Source organism: Carcharodon carcharias, chromosome 3, assembly GCF_017639515.1.
Source record: "Carcharodon carcharias isolate sCarCar2 chromosome 3, sCarCar2.pri, whole genome shotgun sequence".
NCBI lineage: Eukaryota > Metazoa > Chordata > Chondrichthyes > Lamniformes > Lamnidae > Carcharodon > Carcharodon carcharias.
Genome location: NC_054469.1, coordinates 27,055,353 through 27,079,874, shown reverse-complemented (window position 1 = coordinate 27,079,874; position 24,522 = coordinate 27,055,353). Strand labels below are relative to the sequence as shown.

The 24,522-nt window shown below is 41.1% G+C and overlaps 1 protein-coding gene across 10 annotated transcripts in view; it reads right to left on the bottom strand.

Moving 5' to 3' along the window:
- The window catches only part of galnt11 (UDP-N-acetyl-alpha-D-galactosamine:polypeptide N-acetylgalactosaminyltransferase 11 (GalNAc-T11)), a 199,747-nt gene that overhangs the window by 42,078 nt on the left and 133,147 nt on the right, over window positions 1-24,522 (bottom strand). For 9 of the 10 annotated variants that reach the window (XM_041183552.1, XM_041183560.1, XM_041183559.1 and 6 more), the window contains 5 exons: window positions 19,190-19,313; window positions 12,211-12,377; window positions 11,551-11,676; window positions 6,497-6,746; window positions 3,305-3,422 (listed from right to left, as the gene is read on the bottom strand). In XM_041183552.1, the coding sequence (XP_041039486.1) occupies window positions 3,305-3,422; window positions 6,497-6,746; window positions 11,551-11,676; window positions 12,211-12,377; window positions 19,190-19,313 (785 nt within the window). Of the gene's footprint in view, window positions 1-3,304; window positions 3,423-6,496; window positions 6,747-11,550; window positions 11,677-12,210; window positions 12,378-13,846; window positions 14,210-19,189; window positions 19,314-24,522 lie in introns of those variants that run through there. The other variant, XM_041183561.1, reaches the window with a different exon arrangement.

The following is a 24,522-nucleotide window of genomic DNA, read 5'->3' as shown; positions in this document are numbered from 1 at the left end:
ACATTCTAAACTTAAATCTTTTCTTTGTTTTACTAAATTGAAAGTAATTGAATAAAAACAATGAACTTCATTTTTATAGCACCTTTGATATAATAAAATGTCCCAGAACTTTAGATAAACATTTCAGACAAAATCTGACACCAAGCCACACTCTCAGGACAGTTGACCAAAAGCTTAGTCAAAGAGTTAGATTTTAAGGAGTGTCTAAAAGGAGGAGAGAGATGTAGAGAGGTGAGGAGGATTAGCAAGGAACTAACAGTGACTCAATAAAACATTGGCAAATGGAGTGTAACATGAGAAAATGTGAAGTTATTTACTTTAGCAGGAAGAATAGAAAAGCAGAATATTATTTAAATAGAGAGAGATTGAGGAATGTTATAGTGGGATTTGGGTCTCCTTGTACATGAATCACAAAAAGTTACCACTCAGGTACAGCAAGTAATTAGAAAGGCAAATGGAATGTTGGCCTTTATTACAGGGAGGATGGAGGATGGAGTATAAAAGTAGGGGAGTCTTGCTACAGCCATATAGGAAATTGGTGAGACCATACCTGGAGTACTGGGTACAGTTTTGGTCTCCTTACTTAAGGGGAATATCCTTGCATTGGAAGCAGTTCAGAGAAGGTTCACTCGGTTTATTCCTGGAATGAAGGAGTTGACTTATGATGAAAGATTTGGCATTTTGGGCCTATACTCATTGGAGTTTAGAAGAATGAGAAGTGATCTTTTTGAAACATATAAGCTTTTGAAGGAGCTTGGCAGGGTAGATGCTCAGAGTACGTTCTCCTTGAGTGCGAATGTAGAACAAGGCAGCACTGTTTAAAAATAAACGGTTTCCCATTTAAGACAGAGTGGAGGAATTTCTTCTTTCAGAATGTTGTTAGTCTTTGCAATTCTCTTCTACAGAGGGCAGTGGAGGCTGGGTCATTTTATTAATACATTTTTGATTGACAAAGGAATTAAAGGTTACTGGGGTCAGACAGGAAAGTAGAGTTAAGGCCACAATCACATCAGCCATAATCTTATTGAATAGTGAAGCAGGCTTGAAGGGCCAAATGGCCTACTCCTGCTATTTTTTACAGTCATATGATAAAGGTTATTAAATTACTTCAGCAAAGGTTACTGAAACATTTATGTGCTGAATTATTTTGTTCTTTGTATTCTACTCTCCATAAACTCCAGCTAATCCAGAATGCTAGATGACATTCTGATCTCACCAAGCCCCAGTGAATGAACCAAAAGATCCCTGTTCTCATTTTCAAATGCCTTAGCCTACATTAACAATCTCCTCCAGCCATGCCGAGCATGCAGCCTCCACTCCTCCACTGTTTTGCCCCTCATTCCAACGCTTCCCCATTGATGTTTATTCTCTCAGCCACTATATGTCTAGAATTTTGTCCCTCTAGGATTCTCACTTTAAATTCCTCCACTTTCCCACTTCTTCATTGCTTTTAAAAGCCCCCCAAAAATCTTTATCTTGATCCTTCTTTTGGCTCCACCCTTAAAACTCTTTTCCTTTTCTTCTGGTCATTTTTTTTACCTTATTTCTGTCCTTTTAATGATTCAGATGTTTTGAAGTTAAAGTTTTCCCCAGAGGATCATAAGACACTTGTTACATGGGCCAAATGGGCTATTTCTGCGCCATATATCCTAACCAGTACATAATGGTGTTTATGCTCCACTCAAGCCTCCTCTTATCTAAATCTATCATCATAACCCTCTATTCCCTTCTGCCTCATATGATTGCCTAGCCTCCCCTTAAACGCATCTATGTATGTTATTCACTTCAACCGCTCTGTGTGGTAGCAAGTTCCACATCCATAAACATGAAGTACTTGAAATTTTCATTGGATCCCTGCACAATCATTTTAAACATTTGCTAGCTACTAGTAAAAAATTGTGGCTATTTTCATCAGAACAAAGGAGATAACAGGGTGATTTGATAGCATTGTGGATAAAGGGATAAGGGGGAGTAGATAGAAACAAGCTGTTCCCAGAGATTAAGGACTCTAGGGCATAGGGACAGATATATAAAATGACATTTAGGATAGAGAGCAGGAGAAAATGTTCTTATGCCATGGAATGCACTCCCTGAGTTAGTGACTGCAGCACAGACCATGGGTGAAATGTAATGCCCTCTACTGTGGCAAGCTTGGTGGCAGTGGGGAATTTAATCAGGCAGGGGGATGGCAGATGAAGACCCCGCCACCTTCCTGCCTCCACCCTGATTAAGTCCATGGCGGGAAAGCTCACAGACAGCCTTCCCACCCCACCATTAATTGGGACATTTATGGGCAATTAATGCCCACTTAAGGGCCACATCTTGCCACCGCTGTCAATCACAAAGTGCTCACCATGTGGAGAGCACAAGAAACAAAGCTGTGCGGGATTGCTTGCAGGCTCCAAGGATGGGTGGGCATCCATCATTCAAAGGCACTCAATGACTGATCAAGGGATCTGGCATCGGGAAGGGGGGGCCCGTTGAGAGCCACCCCCTGCTCTTGCCTCCAATTTCCCTCCCCCGCGACCTCCCTCCAACTCACCTGTGGCCTGGGATCCAACGTCAATGCTAGACCTCAGGTGGGTGTCATACTAGCAGCAGCTAGTGGTGCTGCCATTCAACAGAGATGCCAGGTTCTGATTGGCTAGCACTCTTGGTGGGTGGGTCCTCCAACCCTGGGGTCCTTGGCCAAGGGGAAGGTCTGTTACTGTCCAGTTAATAGCCTGAGTATGTGGAGGTCTTGTGGCACAGTAGTAGTGTCCGTACCTCTGAGCCAGAAGCTTCAGGTTCAAGTACCACTCTGGGACTTGATAGCCATGTAAGTCCATTCATAACATGGCCAAACAGGTTGATTATGAACTTACAAATCCTTCCAATGTGTCAATGGCAGGTAGTAAGAACCTTGTGATAGCAGCGCGCAACAGCCTACTCACGTTAAAAGATTCCACATTCAGGTTCTTGCCATGGCTGTACTCCATGACAAGTGTCCTCCTCACTTTGTGGGACTACCAAACATCAATCAAGTGCCTGAGTTGCACCTAATTTGGCGTTCCTTCCCTAAAAGAGGTGATGTGGGGCATTAAATATCACACCATGCCAACATTTAAGAATAGGTTAGATAGATGGTTGAATGAAAGAGGAAAAAGGATATGGCAGAAGTGTGGGAATGTTTCTGTGACTCATTCCCTGTATCCTGTGAACACGGACTGACAGCTTGTTTCCACATTGTAATTTCAATGTAATTCTGTGTGGGTTTATTTTTAATTAAGAAAAGGGGAAATTCATACAACTCAAATTACATTACCCGAAATGAAATTTCCAGATTTTCTCCTCCCCAAATATCCATACCACTGTCGTACTGCCCAAGCTCGTTAAAGTAATTCCTGTTCATTGCAAATAGACCCCCTGCCATTGTAGGTGACCTGATGAGAAGACAGTAGAACAAAAGAAGAAACACTTGTTAATGCAACTATAAGCCACTGCTGCAGATCTGAGCAAAAGTATTCAGGTGCTTCATATGTTGTATCTCTGCATATGACAAAATTGATCATACGCCTACTTAAAACTTGATTCCCTCCCATTCTCAAGGTTATGAGGAGAAAGATGAAGGTTGGGAATGATTTTAAAATAATTAAGAGTATCAAACCCATAAATGTGATAAAAAATGATGAGTTTTTACTTAGTCACAAACAAAAACAGAAAATGCTGGAAAAGTTCAGCAGGTCTGGCAGTATCTGTGGAGAGAGGAAGAGTTAGCCTTTCTGTTTACTCTGTTTCTCTCTCCACAGATGCTGCCAGGCCTGCTGAGCTTTTCCAGCATTTTCTGTTTATGTTTCAGATTTCCAGAATCCGCAGTATTTTGCTTTTATCTTAGTGTTAGCTAAAGGCCATCTTTTTAAATCCAGTTATGATATATTTGCAATCAAGGAGCCACTACAGGTCAAATCTCTATAGCAAACGTATTTTGGTCTAATGTTTTTTTTCAGTTACATTCTGGAGAGGGAACTAATTCAAACTTAAACAATGAACATGAGTGATTCAGTTTGTAGGTACTCGATGATTTCTTTTTCAATCCGATTGGTGAGATATTCAAAAGCCAGCATGTCCTGTTATCCCTTTAAATAACTTCTGCTCAAATCATGGGCAGTTGGAAAATCTCATGAGAGGGGACAGTCTTAAATCTAAAAGAAACAAGCAGTCATGTTGGTCTACTGGACATTCCTTAAATAGAGGAAAAACACTTTTGTGTATTTTAAAGTTGTTTACACAGGGTTGACTTAGGTCTTGAAATTCTTTCTATTATTTTGCTTAATCTAGTAGCTAGTGGAATGTTGTTTACTGTAAATATATAGCGATATTCTATGACTGATTTTTATGCTCTGGGTTATCTTTGATGCTCTGTTGCTTTCAAAGAACAGAGCAACATCTTATGAAGACATAAATCCAGTACCTCAAAACAATCATTAGACAGGGCTTCCCAAGGCACATTATGGAAAGCTACCCTTGATTCCAAACAAAAGGAAAGACTGCGGAAAGTATAAAGAGTTGAGACTTAACCATGAGAAAAATCTAAAATACAAGAAAGAAATAATCTAGGGCAAAAAGGTTAGGAAAAGAATAACAGTCAATCATAGTAATAGCACCATAGGATTCTGCCCATCGTTTCTTTGCAAGCTCCACGCTGGGAATATCTCTAATCCCATTTCCTGTTTTTTCTTACAAATTGCCAAACATCCATGATTCATGTGCACAGCAAGGATTTCCAAGACAGCATCCGCATGGCTGTGTTCAAAGATGAAAATTAGCATGGTTTCCAGCTCCTCCACCCAGTGCTGCTCTTAGTTTCTATTCTCTTTGACTGCTGCTTATAAGCAATTAAAAATCTCTGCGCACGGTAGGCAGGAATTCTTGCTGAGATCAGCAATTTCCATCCACAGCATGCAGAAGCATTCAACTGCTTAGAGCAGCAGCAACAGGAGGTAAGGAACCAGGAGCTGCTGAGAGTGGATAGGAGGGAATGTAGAAGAAAATGTGCGGATTGACAGGGAGCTGTAGCAGGGTGAACTGATGAGAAAGAGGGAGAAGGAGAGGGCCGGCATATTCCAGGGAGCAGGAAAAAATTTATTTATACGATTTTAGCATAGACCTAAGAGGAATAATATCAACGGTTTACTGATGAAAGAAAATTCTGGGGCATGGTGGACTGAGGGAAAGAATTGTAAGAGATTATAGGTGGACAGACAAACTAAAAGAGCTGGCACATAAGTGGCAGCTGCAGTTCAACAGGAAGAAATTAAAGTGTACAATTTGAGAATAAAGCTGCAGAAATGAGAGTCTAAATTGTAAAGCTTTTAACATAGTAAAGGAACACATAAATTTAGGGGTGCGATTGCATAGATTTTAGAGGCGAGTAGGCCAATTTCTTAAGGTAAAAGCAAAATACTGTGGATGCTGGAAATCTGAAACAAAAACAGAAAATGCTGGAAAAACACAGCAGGTCCAACAGCATCTTTGGAAAGAAAAAAAATCAGAGTTAACCTTTCAAGTTCTTATGACTCTTCTTCATAAAGCTCTGAAGAAGAGTCATAAGGATTCGAAATGTTAACTCTTTTTTTTCTCTCCACAATTTCTTAAGGTAACTGGAAAAAGACCTGGGAGTTGGATGAGAAATATTTTTATACAGTGAGTTACTATGATCTGGAATGCATTCCCTTAAAGAATGGTAGAAGCAGATTCAACATTAATTTCCAAAATGGAATTGGACATATTTGAAAAAGAAAGCTTTGTAGGGCTTTGGGAAAAGAACAGGAATGACTGGGGCTAATTGGACAGCTTGTTCAAAGAGCCAACACAAGCACAATTGGCCTCCTTATTTGATGTACGATTCTTTAAGCTTCACAAAGAAGGGCATTAGAATCCTTGGTTTTACAGCTAAAGATACTGAATATAAAAGCCTGGGAGCAATGTTGAATTTGAACAAGGCTTTTGGAAGTACTGTTGAATGATGTCTGGGTACCCATTGTAGGCAGAATAAAAGGAAGCAGCAAAGTTCACCAGAACAATAACAAGAAGAAATGATTATGGTTATGAAGAAAGGCTTGAGAGAATAGATATGTTTAACTGGAATTAAAAAGTTAAAGAAAGACCAACTAGGAAATTATGACATTTTTGAGATTTTAAGTGGTGAAAAATTACTTAAACTGGTTAGTGAATTGTTAACAAGAACATACTGACTGAAGTTTATATCACCAAAAGAATGAAGGGCAAGTTAAAAGCAGTGATTAGAATATTGAACGCTTTGTCATAAGTGGCTTTAGGCCAAATATGCAAACATCAAAAGGGAACAGGGAAAAATATTTGTACAGGAAGAGCAGGATCTTTAAATCACATTGCCATAGATCTCAACTGATGAAAGCAGGTTAGCTAATTGCTGTTTGAGTGAAGCGAAATTATATATCTTGCATTGTGAAGTTTTAAGAAAGTACTGGGTTACTACTTGATTGCTGCAGTCGGTCCCTCTGGTCCATTCAGCATGGAGGCAGGCACTGGATCCCACTTGAAATGCAGACCCCAGTTAAATCCACCCCTCACAATTGGGGAAGAACTGTAGATTAGTGTGTCAGCATTGATGATGTCAATCACTGGGCAAACCACTGTCTTGCGATCCTGCTTAATTGGAGCCAGAAGCGGTTGTAACCACATCTCATTCACCTCACAGTGACTGTCAAGAAACACTAGCACATCTCCTGTGGAAAAGAAAAGCTAAAAATTAGGTTAGAGAACTCATCTCTGATATTAAGATCCTATGGTTTTAATGCCAAAGGGATGTCTCACTTGCTAATTTGTTAACAAAAACTTTTGTTATTTGGAACTTGATTTAAAAAATACCAATTAGCTCACAAGTGTTTAACCTTTGGATGACTCGATGAAGTTAGTTCACAGAAGTAAATGGGGGTCATGTAGAATCTTGCAGCACTTAGGGAGGACAGAAAAAAAAACACTGAAAAAGAACATTGCTGCCTGGGCAATAATCTGGTGGAGAGAGTTGTCCAACTGTTGTAGAACTTAGTTAACATTTATCCCAACAATGAAAAGCAAATTGGGTGAGTTATGCAACAGGGCGATCCCCTCTTCCAGGTTACCACTGAAGCAGCAAAGTTGAAAAGGACCCCAGTATCCTAGTTACATATACAACTGTGAAACTAAGGTTTGCATAGATGCAAGGAATGAGGAATGGGTTTGTAAAATCTTAATACATTTGCACACTAGGAAACTGTTTCATTAGAGTTGTGTATCTGCTAGAGGATCTCCCAATGTGCCCACAGTAAGTTGGAAGAAATAGTCTCTCACCTGACTGTTGCCTTTGTGTTGATTCTCTACTTTCTTTGGCATTTCTCTGAACTTTTCTTTTTTTATGCCTCTCTCTGACTCTTGATCGTCTCTACGTTATAGTGGGGCTCACAAGAATATCTCTACCTGTCATCTCATGATACATAACCTCCTGTATCCCTATCCTCTTTGGTTCATCAATTCCTCCCCCTCACCACCCCACCATTTCTCTAGCTGTTTCCGTTATCCCATCTCTCTGGCTGACACCCCTTTTTCCTCCCTCTATGTTTGATCCCCTTATCTGCCTGTTCTGCTTGACACACAAATGGTTCATTGTGACTAACCTGATATACCACCTTTTCTTGAATGAGCACAGGCCTACCAAGCCCCCAAACGCTCCCAGCATGGTGTGTTAGATTAGCTAGTCATCATCAAACTGTGGAACCTTGCTGTGCACAAATTGACGGCCAACCTGCTCAATCTTTTCTATATTACAACAGTAGTTACACTTCAAAAGTACTTCATTGACTGTAAAGCACTCTGGCGTATCCTGAGGTTATGATAGGTGAATTATTTCTTTAAGTTCTTGCTTTAAAGTGCTTAGAATACTAAATAATTTAGAGAATTGTAAGAGCTTTAAGGAATGATGAACAAGAGTTAGCAGACAGATTAAGCAAAGTGGTCAACCCACTGAAAGCAGGTCAGTAAAGTCTGAGCCCAAAGGCACAGTTGGGCATTGACCATGAACAGGTAAAGGTGGCAAATGGTAAGGGTAGTAAGTCATGTAGCCAAAAGCAAATCCATGATCTGCCAAAACCAGAGCAGCAGGATGTGCAACCGATGGCTGTGGCCTCCAATGCCAGGCAAATACAAATTAAATTTTAGACTAAAATATCAAAGGAGCCATGAAAGAACTTAACTGAAAGTTACTTGCACAGCCACTGAGAAGAACAGAGGTGGGAGATAGAACAGCAAGGAGCAGTAGCACTGCCTTGTTTTGGGAGGACTGAAAAGTTAGCATACATACTCCAGAATCACAGGTGAAACTAACTCCCAGGCCTCATTGCATTTGTGCAGCACTAATAACCACCTACGGATGCCCCAAGGTGCTTCTTAACCAATAAAATACCATAGTCACTGTTGTAATATAGGGAAAGGCAACAGCCAACCTGCACACAGCAAGCTCCCACAAATAACAATGAGATAAATGACAAGATCATCTGTTTTTTCAGTGATGTTGGTTGAGGGACAAATATTGGCCAGGACACTAGGATAATTACCTTCTCTTCTTCGAATAGTGCCATGCTACCCCAGAGAGCATCTCCAACGGAACAAAACATTTTTGGTGCAGCCTAGGCTGAATGTGCAAGTCTCGGGGATGTGGCTTGAACCCATGACCTTCTGGCTCTGAGGTGAGTATGCTACTACTGAGCCAGGTCTGACACCCATAAAACAGATTACTTCATAAGATCATAAGAAATAGGAGCAGAAGGCCATTCAGCATATCAAGCCTGCTCCAACATTCGATAAGATCATGGCTGATATGATTGTGGCCTTAACTCCGCTTTGTCCCCCATAACCTTTGACTCCCTTGTCAATCAAAAATCTGTCTAACTCAACCTAATGACCTAAGCCCCACTGCTCTCTATAGACAAAAATTCCAAAGACTAACAACCATCTGAAGGAAGAAATTCCTTCTCATCTCCATCTTAAATGGGAGATCCCTTATTTTTAAACTGTGCCCCCAATTCTGGATTCCCCTACGAGAGGAAACATTCTCTCAACATCTATCCTGTCAAGCCCTCTCAGAATTATCTGTTTCAGTATGATCACATCTCATTCTTCTAAACTCCATTGAGTATAGGCCAACCTGCTCAACCTTTCTTCATAAAACAATCCCTTCTTCTCAGGAATCAAACTAGTGAACCCGCTCTAAACTGCTTCCAAGGCAAGTAAATCCCTCCTTAAATAAGGAGATCAAAACTGTACACTAGGTGTGGTCTCACCAATGCCCTGTACAGCTGTAGCAAGACTTCCCTACTTTTATACTCTGTCCTCCTTGCAATAAAGGCCATTATTCCACTTGTCTTCCTATTTACTTGTCTTCCTACATGAAACGAAAACTGTCTGTGATTCATGTGCAAGGAACCAAGATCTCTTTGTAAGGCAATGTTCTGCAGTCTCTCTCCATTTAAATAATATTATGCTTTTCTATTCATCTAGTGCTCAGCCTCACATTTTCCAATTATACTCCATCTGAAAACTTTTTTGCCCATTCACTTAACCTATCTATAGCTCTTTGCAGACTCTTTGTATCCTCCTCACAACTTATTTTCCGACCTATCTCTGTATCGTCAGCAAATTTGGCTACAATACAGTCTGTCCCTTCATCTAAGTCATTAAGTAGATCATAAAAGATGAGATCCCAGCACTGATCTCTGCAGCACTGCACTAATTATAGTTTTCCAACTTGAAAATGACCCATTTAGCCTGATTTTGTTTCCTGTTCATTAGCTAATCCTCTTTTCATGCTAACATATCACTCCAAAACCGTGAGCTGTTATCTTGTGCAGTAATTTTAATTGGCACCTCATCAAATGCTTTTTGAAAATCCAAATACACCTACTGGCATATCTACTGGTTCCCTTTACCCACCCTGCTTGTTACATCATTAAAGAACTCGAATAAATTTGTCAAACACAACTTCCCGTTCATAAAACTATGTTGACTCTGCCTGATTGCATTTTGATTTTCTAAATGTCCTGCTACTACCTCCTTAATAATTTATATTGCTACAATATATTTAGAAGTCCACCAAGAATGTGCAGCAAAGAAATCGAGGGGCATATGTTCCAAGGAAAGCTATTTTGTACAATGGGAAAATGGGAAAAAAAGATGTTAAGATGGACATGTCTGGTATCTATACAATAAAGCTTTCACATAGTGCTAGCATGTTACTGCTGGCAAATTGAAAGCCAGAACCAGATTCATTAGAGTCAGATCTAATTAACTTGAGCTCTCTTTACCCTATTTCCACTAAACTGCTGACCATCCAACTTCCCTTCCTGGTCCCCATACTAGCTGATGTTATTAACAGTTCATTATTTGCTTCTGTTTCCCCCTCCCTTTTAAATCTGCCATCTTAATCCTCTTCCTTAAAAATTCACCCTTGACCCCTCTGTCCTTGTAAACTACTGCCACGTCTCCAAACTCTCTTTCCTCTCCAAAGTCTTTGACATACTGGGGTCTCCTAAATCCGTGGCAGTCTTTCCAAAATTCCATGTCTGTACCTCTACAATCAACTTTCTGCCACAGCATTGCAACGGTCCTTCATCAAAGTCACTAATGACATCCTACATGACTGTGGTAAACTATCCCCCCCTCATCCTTCTCAACCTGTCTGCAGTATTTGGTACAGTTGACCACACCATTCCTCTCTAATGCCTGTCCTCCATTTGCAGCTGACTGAAACTGGCTTAACCTGGTACCATTCTTATCCATCCAATCGTAGACAGAGAATCTCCTGCAATGGCTTCTCTTACTGCTCCTGCACCGTTTTCTCTGGAATTTCCTAAGGATCTACCCTTGGATCCCTCCTGTTTCTCATCTGCCTGCTGCCCCTCAGCAGCATCATCCGAAAACACATCAGATTTCACATGTACACCTATGACACCCAGTTCTACCTCACTACCACCTCTCTCATTCCCTCCAGTAACTCTGATTTGTCACACAGCATGTCTGACATCAGTTTTGGAGCAGAAGAAATTTCCTCCAATTAAATACTGGGAAGGCTGAAGCCATTGTCTTCAGTCTTCGCCACAATCTCTGCTCCTTAGCCACTGTCTCCACCCCTCTGCCTGGCAAATGTCTGAGGCTGAATCAGAATGTTCACAACTCTGCTGTTCTATTTGAAGCTAAGCTTCTGACTCTAAATCCTCTCCAACACCAAGGCCCATACACAGGATTATCCCAATTTTTCTTTATTTTTATAAGTCAATTTGCACCAGAACATTTGTGTCATGCTAAACTGAAGATTAACCATGAAGGACATGGAAGAATTTGAGGGATTATAAAATACAACAGATTTGAATCTCAAGTTGAATCTTCTCCCACATTTTGATGAGCACCTTCAAATCAATAAATAATATTTCTAATGATGAATTTGTAAATTAATGAAACTTTACAATGAGTTTTTAAGGTTTAAAAAGTTGAATTTGATACCTGTTGCATGCGATGCTCCAATCATTCTACCTCGTATCAATCCCTCTCGCTCAGAGTTTCTAACAAGTCTCACTTTTCTAGGTAGGCTATTTTGAATATATTCCTCCAGCTCACTTTTTAGATTAGCTGACAAAACAAATCAGAAAACAGAGGGTATTTAGAAAGAAGCATGATGAAGGATCACTGCTGAAATGATAGATGCTGATCAATATGCTACGCAAGCCCAGCATTTACTATCGCTGGTGTAGAGGTTAACTATCAGGCAGCTGGCCCCTCAATTGTTCAGGCCAAGTGGCCCACTCCATTTTGAGGGATTGATTGGTTTTGTGAAGCCCAATACTATCTTAAAATGATAAATGAGGATCCATGTACATCATGTGACTGCAATTTGCATTTTCAGGGAGACCTCCCACCAGACTCAATGTTGGCTTGGTGGCCGGGTGGGGGGCGCGGTTTGGAATGATTCCGCAGGCTACAGGAACACAGAGGCAAATCGATTTTAGGGTGCTGCAACCCAACTCTACTGGCCAGAAGGCCTCAAAATCCACCCACATTATATCAGTTCACTTACGGTCCCAATTTAAGAACGATTATATGGAATTCAACAGTCACCAAGGTGCAGGAATGAATTAAGTTTCAGGAAGGTTTAATACAACTCACTGAAATCACTATTGTCATCCACAAGGATAATTTCATGCAGCAAGTTTACTGGAGAACGATTCAGCACACTCTGTACTGTCCGCAGCAGAGCTGATAATGCTTCATTATAAAAACAGACAATAATGCTGGCAGAAGGTAAATTCATTGGGTAGCTCTTTTCTTTACACCTGACAACAAAAAAGAATCAATTAGGATTGAACAAAAAAGAAAGAATGCATCGATTTCTAAAGCAGAATTATCTTTGATGAATAATATTTTGCAATTTGTTTCTTGTTTTGTTTGACTAATGCTGCATTAGGGGGCCGAAATTTGCATCCAAATAAGTCATTGTGCCATGGTAATTTCCTTTATCACGTGACATTCAAAAAATAATATGCAATTGTTCTTCCTCCTAGTGACAAGGACAATGTTTTTTTAAAAAAATAATTAGATTAGTGGATATCTCGTGATTTTCCTCGTGGTAAGCTAGTGCTTAGAGAGAGGTCTCTCTCTCACTTGCTTCTGTCATCTCCACGTTTTATCTATCTTTGTTCTTTCTTTTTATCTTTCTTCTCTTTATATCTTTTCTTTCACGTGTGTGGTGTTTTGTTCACCTCCCCTTTCTGACCCACTGTTATGATCGATGCAATTGGTAAAGCTGAGTTATTTAAAAATCCCAGAGGGAAACTTTAAACAGTTGTCATGACTATAATTTTAAGTGTTATGTCTGAGATGCGATTCTAAATTCAGGAATCAGGCCACCAGTTATCGAGAACAAAAACAGAATTACCTGGAAAAACGCAGCAGGTCTGGCAGCATCGGCGGAGAAGAAAAGAGTTGACGTTTCGAGTCCTCATGACCCTTCGACAGAACTAGAAAACTAGTAGCTCTGTCGAAGGGTCATGAGGACTTGAAATGTCATCTCTTTTCTTCTCCGCCGATGCTGCCAGACCTGCTGAGTTTTTCCAGGTAATTCTGTTTTTGTTTTGGATTTCCAGCATCCGCAGTTTTTTGTTTTTATCACCAGTTATCGAGGTTTTACATTAAACTAAATGAAACATTTTATTAATTCACACAGGTTAAAATATATATACACATGGCTTCAAATTACTACTATCATAACTTTTAACAAATTCCCAAACTAATCTCCATTAAGGCAACAGCAACCCATAGACTTAACCAAACGCTAGGCAAAGCATTTTCACCTTACAAATTCAAAATGAGGTTCTCTTCACATTGGTTCTTGTGGAGACAGTTTGAGGCTTACAGCTGCCTTTTGATCTCACATTGCCCCTGATCTACACACACAACACTGCTGAAGTTATACCTACCACCCCCATTGAATGTAAATTCTCATTTTATCACCAGCCTCTCCTAACAATAAAACTCCTTTCATAGTACCAATTTTATTAGTAATATAAACATATTGCTTGGTATCTGCTAGATAGGAGTTAGTTTTCACCCCACTTCTTGAATGGTCTATTCAAAAAATGCAAGTACACTCTATCTCTCTTACATATCAAAACTAATACACATCAAAGCACCCAGACTAACTGGCTTTAATTGAATTAAGACACACCCACAGACTAAACCTCTATTTTAAAAGAAAAATATTTCCCAATAATATTATATACATTAAAAGCTTCATGACACCCACCTGCCCATTTCACACATTTGTTTCCCACAGTTCTGCTCTGTCTTGATGGTTCCACTTTCCCAATGCATTTCTCTCCATTGCCACCAACCTTCATGAAGCCAGTCTTCCAGTTTCATTGCTCATGTCTCCTTCCCATTGCTATCTTCCACTTTCTTTCTTGTTTTTGCTTGCTACCTTTCCCTTTTTTCTTCTTTCACTTAAGCCTTAAAATTCACATCCCCTTTCTAATGAAATACTTACTGTTTCCTTCAATGTTATCACATTGATCCATCCCAGCTAAATATGCCAGCTTCCTTCATTTCCTTCTCTTATTTGCCCTACAGCCTCAATCCCATTTTACTCCCCCGTCCTCTTAAACTCACACCCCTTTCCTATCCCTTCCAACAGTGTCACCCAAAGCTTTCTAGAAGGCATAATCTCCCACATTCACCCTGATGCCTAATCTTTAGGGGTTTGCAAAACAGGTCTGGGCCACTCCGTTCCGCTACCATGACAACTGGGGAATCAGTTTTGGAAACCCATGTTGTACTTTCAAAGAGCTATGAATGCTGACATTATAAGCATTTATAGTGCTTTGGAAACCAGTATGTTGCTGTCAGACAGCATGGAGGATGAGGCAGTCGGTGGAGAATGACAGTGGCCTGGGCTGGCTTCCCAATTCAATGCAAGTTAGAAAATGAGCGCAGGATGGTAGCAAAAGAAAGGAATGAACTGAGTATGTTGGCAGGAAATCCTGGACCAAAAAGTGGATGAAGTGAGCAGGGAAGTAGCCAATGGTCAAGGAGAGCAGGGCTAGTGGCAGGAAGCAGAATATCAGAGAAAGGGAAGCAGGGAAGAGACAGTCAACGACAACATGTGGTTATATTTACATAGCACCTTTAACATGGTAAAGCAATCCAAGGCACTCCACAGGAGCAATATTAAGCAAAGTATGATACCAAGCCAGATAAGGAGATATTAGACTGATGAACAAAGGTTTTGTCAGAGGTAGGTTTTAAGGAGTGTCTTAAAGGAGGAAAGCGAGATAGAGAGGTAGCGAAAAGGTGCAGGGAGGGAATTCCAAAGTTTGAACCCAGACAACTGCAGTCTCGGCCACCAATGGTGGAGGTAAAATAAAGGAAAATCCAAAGTTATTTTACGAGTTCTTTAAGAGTAAGAGGATAACTTGGGAAAGAGTAGGGCCCATTAAAGACCATAGTGGTAATTTGTGTGTGGAGCCGGAGGTAGGTAGGGTTCTAAATGAATACTTTGTGTCAGCGTTCACAAGTGAGACGGTATGGAAATCAGGCAGAAGAATTGTGATATCATTAAAGAAATTAGCATAGAAAGGGAGGAGGTTCTAGGTGGCTTGGCAGGTTTAAAAGTAGATAAATCTCCAGGCCTGGATGAAATGAATCCCAGGCTGTTGAGTGAGGCAAGGGAGGAGATAACAGGGGCGCTGGCAATAATTTTCAATACTTCTCTGGCCACAGGAGAGGTGCCAGAGGACCGGAGGACAGCCAATGTGGTACTGTTATTCAAGAAGGGAGAAAGGGATAAACCAGGGAACTACAGGCCAGTCAGTCTAATCTCAGTGGTGGGAAAACTATTGGAAGCAATTCTGAGGGACAGAATGAACCTACACTTGGAGAGGCAAGGACTAATCAAGGACAGTTAGCATAGTTTGGTTAAGGGGAGGTCATGTCTGACCAATTGGATTGAATTTTTCGAAGAGGTGACCAGGTGTGTAGATGAGGACAATGCATTTGACGTAGTCTACTTGGACTTCAGCAAGGCTTTTGATAAGGTCCCTCATGGGAGACTGATAACGAAGGGATCCAAGGCAATTTGGCAAATTGGATCCACAATTGGCTGAGTGGCAGGAAGCAGAGGGTGATGGTCGAGGGGTGTTTTTGTGACTGGATGCCTGTGTCCAGTGGGGTTCCACAGGAATCGGTGTTGGGTCCCTTGCTGTTTGTGGTATATATAAATGATTTAGACTTGAAAGTAGGAGGGTTGATCAGTAAGTTTATGGATGACATGAAAATTGGTGGGGTGGTAAATAGGTGGGGAGGAAGATAGCCTCAGATTATAGGAGGATATAGATGGGCTGGTCAGATGGGCTGATCAGTGGCAAATGGAATTTAATCTGGATAAGTGTGAGGTGATGCACTTGGGCAGGACAAACAAGGCACGGGAATACACGAGGATCAGAGGGACCTTGGTGTGCACCGGTCCTTTATGGTAGCAGGACAGGTAGATAAGATGGTTAAGAAGGCATAAAGGATACTTGCCTTTATTAGCTGAGGCACTGAGGCACAGAATATCACAGAATCACAGTGCAGAAGAGGCCCTTCGGCCCATCAAGTCTGCACCGACACGTGAGAAATACCTGACCTACCTACCTAATCCCATTTACCAGCACTTGGCCCATAGTCTTGAAGAATATAACAGCAGGGAGGTTATGCTGGAACTGTATAAAATGCTTGTTAGGCCACAGCCAGAGTATTGCGTGCAATTCTGGAATCCATATTATAAGAAGGATGTAATTGCACTAGAGAGAGTGCAGAGGAGATTTACCAAGATGTTGCCTGGGCTGGACAGTTTTAGTTATGAGAAGAGATTGGATAGTCTGGGGTTATTTTCCTTGGAGCAGAGGAAATTGAGGGGGGCATGATTGGGGTGTAGAAAATTATGAGGGACATAGATAGGGTAGACAGGAAGGAACTCTTCCCCTTGGTGGAGGGATCAATAACTAGGGGGCATAGATTTAAGGTAAGGATCAGAAGGTTTAGAGGGGATGTGAGGAAGAATTTTTTCACCCAGAGGTGATGAGAATCTGGAACTCACTGCCTGAAAGGGTGGTAGAGGCAGAAACTCTCATTACATTTAAGGAGTATTTGGATGTGCACTTGCGATGTCATGGCACACAAGGCTATGGGCCTAGTCCTGGAAAATGGGATTAAAATAGTTAGGTACTTGTTTGACCGGCGCAGACTCGATGGGCCGAAGGGCTTTCTGTACTGTAGACCTCTTTGACTATGACTTTATGACAGATGTGTGAATTGAACACTTCAATCACTTTTCATCATTTATATAATAAAGTCAAACATAATCAAATTGCAATTTCAATCTGAAACTAGAGTCTTAATCTAAATAAAGGAAACTATGAATGTATTCGGGACGAGTTGGCTGTGGTAGATTGGGAAACTACATTATCAGTTATGATGATGGTAGGCCGGCAATGGCTAGATTTAAAGAATTAATACATGATTTACAACGGATTTACATTCCTTTGAGGCACAAAATCCCAGCAGGAAAAGTGACCCAACCATGGCTAACAAGAGAAGTAAAAGATTGAATTAGATCGAAGGAAGAGGCTTATAAAGTTGCCAAAGTAAGTCATAAGCCTGAGGGTTGGAAGTATTTTAGAATTCAGCAAAGAAGGACCAAGAAACTGATGAAGAAAGAGAAAATAGGATATGAAAGTAAACTGTTGAAGAACATAAAAAAAGCTTTTATAAAAGCTTCAATGTCTATGTAAAAAGGAAAAGATTAACAAAGACAAATGTGGGCCCATTACAAGCAGAGACAGGAGAGTTTATAATGGGGAATAAGGGAAGGGCAGGGAAACTAAACAAATACTCTGTGTCTGTCTTCACACTTCCCTGAAATACTTGAGAATCAGGGGACTAGCAAGATTGAAGACCTGAAAGAAATTAGTAATAGTGAAAAAGTAGTACTGGAAAAATTAGTGGGACTGAAAGATTATAAATCCCCTAAACCTGACGATTTACATCCCAAAGTGTTGAAAGGTGGCTGTAGACATAGCAGATGCATTAGTGGTCATCTTGCAAAATTCTTTTGATTCTGGGACACTTCCTGCAGATTGGAAGGTGGCAAATGTAATCTCACTATTTAAGAAAGGAGTGAGAGAGAAAACAGGGAACTCATTGAGAGATGCAAAATTTGCAGCAAGGATGTTCCCCTGGCTTGGTGGCGGTGGGTGGCAGGGTTCACTGTTTCAGAATAAGAAGTAGGCCATTTAGGAGGAATTTCTTCACTTGGAGAGTGGTGAATCTTTGGAATTCTTTACTGCAGAGGGCTGTGGAGGCTCTACCATTGAATATGTTAAAGACAGAGATGGTCAGATTTCCAGTTATTAAAGATATCAAGGGATATGGGAATAGTGTGGAAAAATGGCTTTGAGGTAGAAGATCAGCCATGATCTATTTGAATGGCGGAGCAGGCTAGAGGGGCCTAATGGCCTACTCCTGCTCCTATTTCCTACGTTCCTATTTCACATAAATCAAAATGTTAATAACTGTGACTCAAATAGAATTGTCATTACATGGGAATTGGTGTGAGAGGAAGATAATCATTGTTCTTGTGTTGTATGCAGCAGAGTTGGGGTATCTCACATTGTGTGGTATCAATCCTAGAAATAGCAGCCCTGAAATTTTTCTCAATTCCTATGACCATTAGTTTGTTGCAAAGACCAGGCTAATTTAAAATAAAAACAGAAAACACCGGAAAAACTCAGCAGATCTGGCAGCATCTGTGGAGAGAAAAACAGAGGTAAAGTTCTGAGTCCAACAGACACCTGCTGAGTTTTTCCAGCGCTTTGTTTATATTTCAGATCTCCAGCATCCGCAGTATTTCGCTTTTATTTTGCAGACCAATTTCAAGTCCACTAAGGTGACTAAATTAGCTACAGGATACCTTTGCATTATGATAAAACGCCACAGGATTTAGATACTTATTTTCTCTCCATAATAAAGTAATTAGCATTTATATAGCACCTTAAACATGGCCAAATGTCCAATGGGCCTTCACAATTGGGAGTCAGCTTGAGCAAGAGGTCTAGAGAAGGCGGTTGAAGGTACTGTCAAACTTTTAAGGAGGATTTTGAAGATGAGGAGTAATGGAGCAAGAGGTATGGGAATGGAGTTCCAGGATGGCTGAAAGTTTGTTGACAGAGCAGAGCAGAGAGAGGAGGGATGTTTAATAAACAGCAGGAAGTGCTAAAGTTGCATGCTTGGACATAAGCTCAAGGAGGTTACAAAGGTGGGGGAATTTGACGATGAGGATTTTGAAGCTGATGCCAGTGCAGGTCAGCAAGAATTCGCATGGTAAGGTGAGGAGAGTTGTGGATGGTATTGCATGCGAGCAAAAGACTTAGAGATGAGTTGACGCAGGGTGGAGGCCAAGAGGTCAGCAAGGAGGTCATCATTAAAATCAATTCTGACGATGATGAAGATGTGGTGACAGCTTTGGAATTTAGTATTAATACAACTGATGTGTGCAAGTGGAAATGAGGGGTGCATCTTCAAATCAAGTGACAATTGAAATATAGGGACTTGCTTTGGGTCTCTGGTATCAGGAACATCTCTGCTGTAGCCCAAACGATTACTGATAAGCACATTGAAAGCATGTTTCTGGTATCCGGCATTCCGAATTTGCTGATCTACTTCATTGAAAATCATACCTGAAAGAAAAATGCTTTCATTAAAGTAAGTATGTTAGAACATTTACATTAACGCATCAGCATGATTTACAGGGAACATGTTTCAAAGTCAGAAAATCTACCAAACAGTGCATTTATTTTTGACCATATGCCTTTGTCAAAACGTCCCTTCATTTTTCTCTCTCAAGATGAGCATTCCTACTGACCAGCTCCTGAGTCCTCAACGAGACTGCTATGTACCGACTGCTGATTTGGTTATTGATTTCGGAAGTAGAAGCCATTGAGTAGGGATAAAGGTAACATCCTCTGATTGGCAGGATGTGACCAGTTCTCCAGGGATCTATACTGGGTCCTCAGCTTTTCAACATAGATCTTACAGACTTGGCTGAAGGAATAGACAGCTTTATATCCAAGTGTTGCAAAGAATGTCTTGTTAATATTTTAAAGATAATTTTTAGTTCTAGGAAGATTAAAGTTTAACTGTAGAAAGTGGGATCAATGCAACTGAAGCAGCTTAGAGTCTATTACACTGAAAAGATTGGGGTCGTGTTGACTCAAGGGGTTAACAGCCAGAAAGGTAAGAGCCATAAAGCAGCAGGTGGGCTTACTGAACTGAAGAGCTGGAGTCGTGACATCTGCAATGCTTACAAAGGAGTGCAGTCCAAAGAGATGTTTTGTTTTGGAGCTTGGAACTAAATTAGTTGAAAAGCAGTGAACCCTGAAAAACGACATCGTCATGGAGATTGGTGGAGCTTAAGAACATTCGTGCCACACAAGTGCCAGGCAAGGACCATCTCCAACAGGACAGAATCCAACAATCACCCCTTGACATTCAGTGGCATTAACATCACTGAATCCCCCACTATCAACACCCTGGGGGTTAACATTGACCAGAAACTAAACTGAACTAGCCATATAAATACTGTGGCTACAAGAGCACGATAGAGGCTAGAAATTCTGCAGAGAGTAACTCACCTCCTGACTACTGAAAGCCTGCCACCATCTACAAGGCATAATTCAAGAGTGCGATAGAATATTCTCCACTTGCCTGGATGACTGCAACTCCAACAACACTCAAGAAGCTCAACACTATTCAGGACAAAGAAGCCCGCTTGACTGGCACCCCATCCACCACCTTCAACATCTACTCCCTCCACTACCAATACATAGTGACAGCAGTGTGTACCATCTACAGGATGCACTGCAACTGCAGCAATTCACTAAGGCTCCATCGAAGCACATTCCAAATCCGTAACCTCTATCCCCTAGAAGGACAAGGGCAACAGATGCATGGGAACACCACCACCTGAAAGCTCCTCTCCAAGCCACACACCATTCTGACTTGGAACTCTATCACCGCTCCTTCACTGTAGCTAGTACAAAATCCTGAAATTCTCTCTCTAACAGCACCTTGGGTATACCTACACCACATGGACTGCAGTGGTTCAAGAAGGTGGCTCACAACCACCTTCTCAAGGGCAATTAGGGATGGGCAATAAATGCTGGCCTAGTCAGCGATGCCCACATCCCATGAAAATAATTTTTAAAAAGGCTGTCTGGTTTCAATTTATCAGAGTGTTCTGCAGCAGGGGAAGAGGCTATACTGAAAGGGTGCTGCTTTTTTTTATTCAGTCATGGAATGTGGCATTGCTGGCTAGACCAACATTTATTGTCCATCTCTAATTGTCCTTGAGAAGGTGGTGGTAAACCACCTTCTTGAACCACTGCAGTCCATGTGGTGTAGGTACACCCATACTGCTGTTAGGGAGGGAGTTCCAGGATTTTGACCTAGTGACAGTGAAGGAACCAGTGATATATTTCCAAGTCAGGATAGTGAGTGGCTTGGAGGGGAATGTCTAGATGGTGAGGTTCCCTTGTGTCTGCTGCTCTTATCCCTCTAGATGGTAGTGGTCGTGGGTTTGAAAGATGCTGTCTAAGGAGCTGTGGTGGGTTCCTGCAGTGCATCTTGTAGATGGTACACACTGCTGCCACTGTGCGTCGGTGGTGGAGGGAGTGAATGTTTGTGGATGGGGTACCAATCAAGCAGGCTGCTTTGTCCAGGATGGTGTCAGGCTTCCTGAGTGTTGTTGGAGCTGCACTAATCCAGGCAAATGGGGAGTATTTTATCACACTCCTGACTCATGCCTTGTGGATGGTGAACAGGCTTTGGGGAATCAGGAGGTGAGTTCTTCTCCACAGAAATCCTAGCCCCTGCTCTTGTAGTCACAGTATTTATATGGCTGTTCAGTTCAGTTTTCGGTCAATTAGCAGTTAGTAGGCTCCAAGCAATTAGGGCTCAGTGAAGTCCTAGGGAGTTGGGAAGATCACTGATTCTGTGCCAGGCAGATACGGCTCAGAAGAAGCCTTGGGAGCCATTTATGGCTCACTATAGCTGGGAGATAAAGTTCAGAGAAATCCAGCGGCAGTACCAGCTTAGTGAAGCTAGCAGTCTGTGAAAGAGTTGGAGGTTTTCCAGAAATTAGAGGTGTGAGTGCAACTTTGTAAATCCTGTGGAACGTGGTCTTGGGAGAAGAGATTGAACCATCGAGAGGTGAGCATTTGTTGAAGCAATCTGAGTCAGAGCGGCTTTAGAGGGATTTCAGGGCCTAAATCTTCAGAAGTGAAGAGTTGAAGAGTTTTAACGAGATATTTTGATTCATAGTGGTCGCTGACATCTGGATGGGTTGCTGAGAAATCCGTGGAATTTGTCTTGGTCGCACCTGCTATTTAATGTGCAGTGTGGTACGTTTGACCACAATTTACCTGTTAATTTATATTTACCTTATGTTAATCCTGAATGTTAGAGTATAAGATAGATACTGTAGATAGTTTCACTTTTCTGACTTTGTATAGTAAAGTTTATTTTTTGTTTAAAACCATGGAATCTTTTGGCTTTATTTTCCTAGTGGATAACTGGGATTTCAAACTTTGCCTACTTTAAACAAAACATTACTGGTTCCTGACCAGATCGTAACAGTGTGCAGATTCCACTTGGCTAGGAGGGCCAGTACATTGTGTGGAAAAGAACAGGAAGTTACAAAGAGACATAGATGGAGAAAACTGTGACAGGTGGAAGTCAAAGAGAGGAAGTACAAGGTGACCACTTCAAATCCCAGAAAGACAAAGTGGAATATTTTCTTAATGGTGAAAAACCAAGAGCTGCAGAGAAACAAATCTCTAAAAGCTAGTGCACAGGTACAAATCTCCTCAGGATATTGCACAACATCTAGAGTATTGTTTTATTCATTCACGGAAGGCGGGAGTCACAGGAAAAGTCAGCATTTATTATTCATCCCAAATTGCCTTTCAAACAAAATTGAGTGGCTTGCTAGAGCATTTCAGACAGAAATTAAGAATCAATCAGATAGCTATGGGTAGGAGTCACATATTGTCCAGACCAGATAAGGATGGCAAATTTCATTTCTTTGGAATTCTCTGCCCCGGAGGACTGTGGAGGTACAGTCATTGAGTATGTTCAAGGCTGAGATTAATAGATTTCTAATATTGAAAACATCAAGGGATAAGGGGAGAGCGCAAGAAAATGGTGTTGAAGAAATAGAAAATCAACCATGATCTAACTGAATAGCAGAGTGGGCTCGAAGGGCTGAATGGTCTACGCTGCTCCTATTTCTTACGTTCAGTCAGTGAACCAGATGGGTTTTGATGACAATCTAGTAGTTTCATGGTCACCATAACTGATTCCAACTTTTTTTATTCCAAATCTATTTAGTTAACTCCCCTGTTCTTTAAAATGGTATCTTTTACATCCACCTAGATGGGCATGCAGGACCTTAATTAATGCCTCATTCAAATAAGACCATAAGACATAAGAGTAGAAGTAGGCCATTTGGCCCATCAAGCCTGCTCCACCATTCAATGTAGTTCATGGCTGATCTGATAACCCTCAACTCCATTTTCCTGCCTTTTCCCCATAACCCTTGATTCTCTTACTGATTAAAAATCTGTCTCAGCCTTGAATAAACTTTACCTCCCAGTTTCTACAGCCCTCTGCAATAAAGAATTCCACAGATTGACTGCCCTCTGAGAGAAGAAATTCCTCCTCATCTCTGTTTTAAACGGGTGCCCCCTTACTCTGAGATTATGCCCTCTAGTCCTAGACTCTCCCACAAGGGGAAACAACCTCTCCGCATCTACTCTGTCAAGCTCTCTAAGAATCTTATATGTTACAATGTGGTTGCCTCTCATTCTTCTAAACTCCAATGAGTATGGGCTCATCCTGCTCAACTTCTCCTCAAGAGAAAATCCCTCTATACCCGGATCAACCTAGTGAACCTTCTCTGGATTGCCTCCAATATATCTTTCCATAGATAAGTGGATCAAAACTGTTCACAGTATTCAAGGGGTGGTCTAACTAGTGTCTTGTATAGTTTTAGCAAGGCTTCTTTATTTTTATACTTAATTCTCTTTGAAATAAAGGCCAACATTCCATTTGCCTTCCCTACTGCTTGTATGTTAGCTTTTTGGGATTCATGAACAAGGACTCCCAAATCCTTCTGTGCTGCCGTCTTTCTTCATTTATACAATATTCAGCTCCTCTTTTCTTCCTATCAAAGTGCATAACCCCACACTTTCCCACATTATATTCCATTTGCCAAGTTTTTGCCCACTTACTTAATCTGTCTATATCCCTCTGTAGACTCTAAGATAAAAATACTGCAGATGCTGGAAATCTGAAACAAAAACAAAAATTGCTGGAAAACTCAGCAGGTCTGACAGCATCTGTGGAAAGAAAAACAGAGTTAACGTTTTGAGTCCGTGTGACTCTTCTTCAGAACTTCTGAATAATTCTGAAGAAGTCATACGGACTCAAAACGTTAACTCTGTGTTTCTCTCCACAGATGCTGTCAGACCTGCTGAGTTTTTCCAGCAATTTTTGTTTTTGTCCCTCTGTAGAATCTTTGTGTCATCCTCACCACTTGTCTTCCCATCTATTTTTGTGTCATCTGCAAACTTGGCAATAGTACATTCACTTCCCTCATTAAAAAAAATTGTTAATAATTGTGGCCCCAGCACTGATCCCTGTGCCCTCCACTAGTTATAGGTTGCCATCCCAAAAATGCCAGCCTTATCCCAGCTGTCTTCAATTAGTTAGCCAATCCTCTGTCCATTCTAATATACTACCCCTGACACCATGGGCTTTTATCTTATTAAGTAGCCTTATGTGCAGTACCTTATCAAATGCCTTTTGGAAATTCAAGTATATTTATAG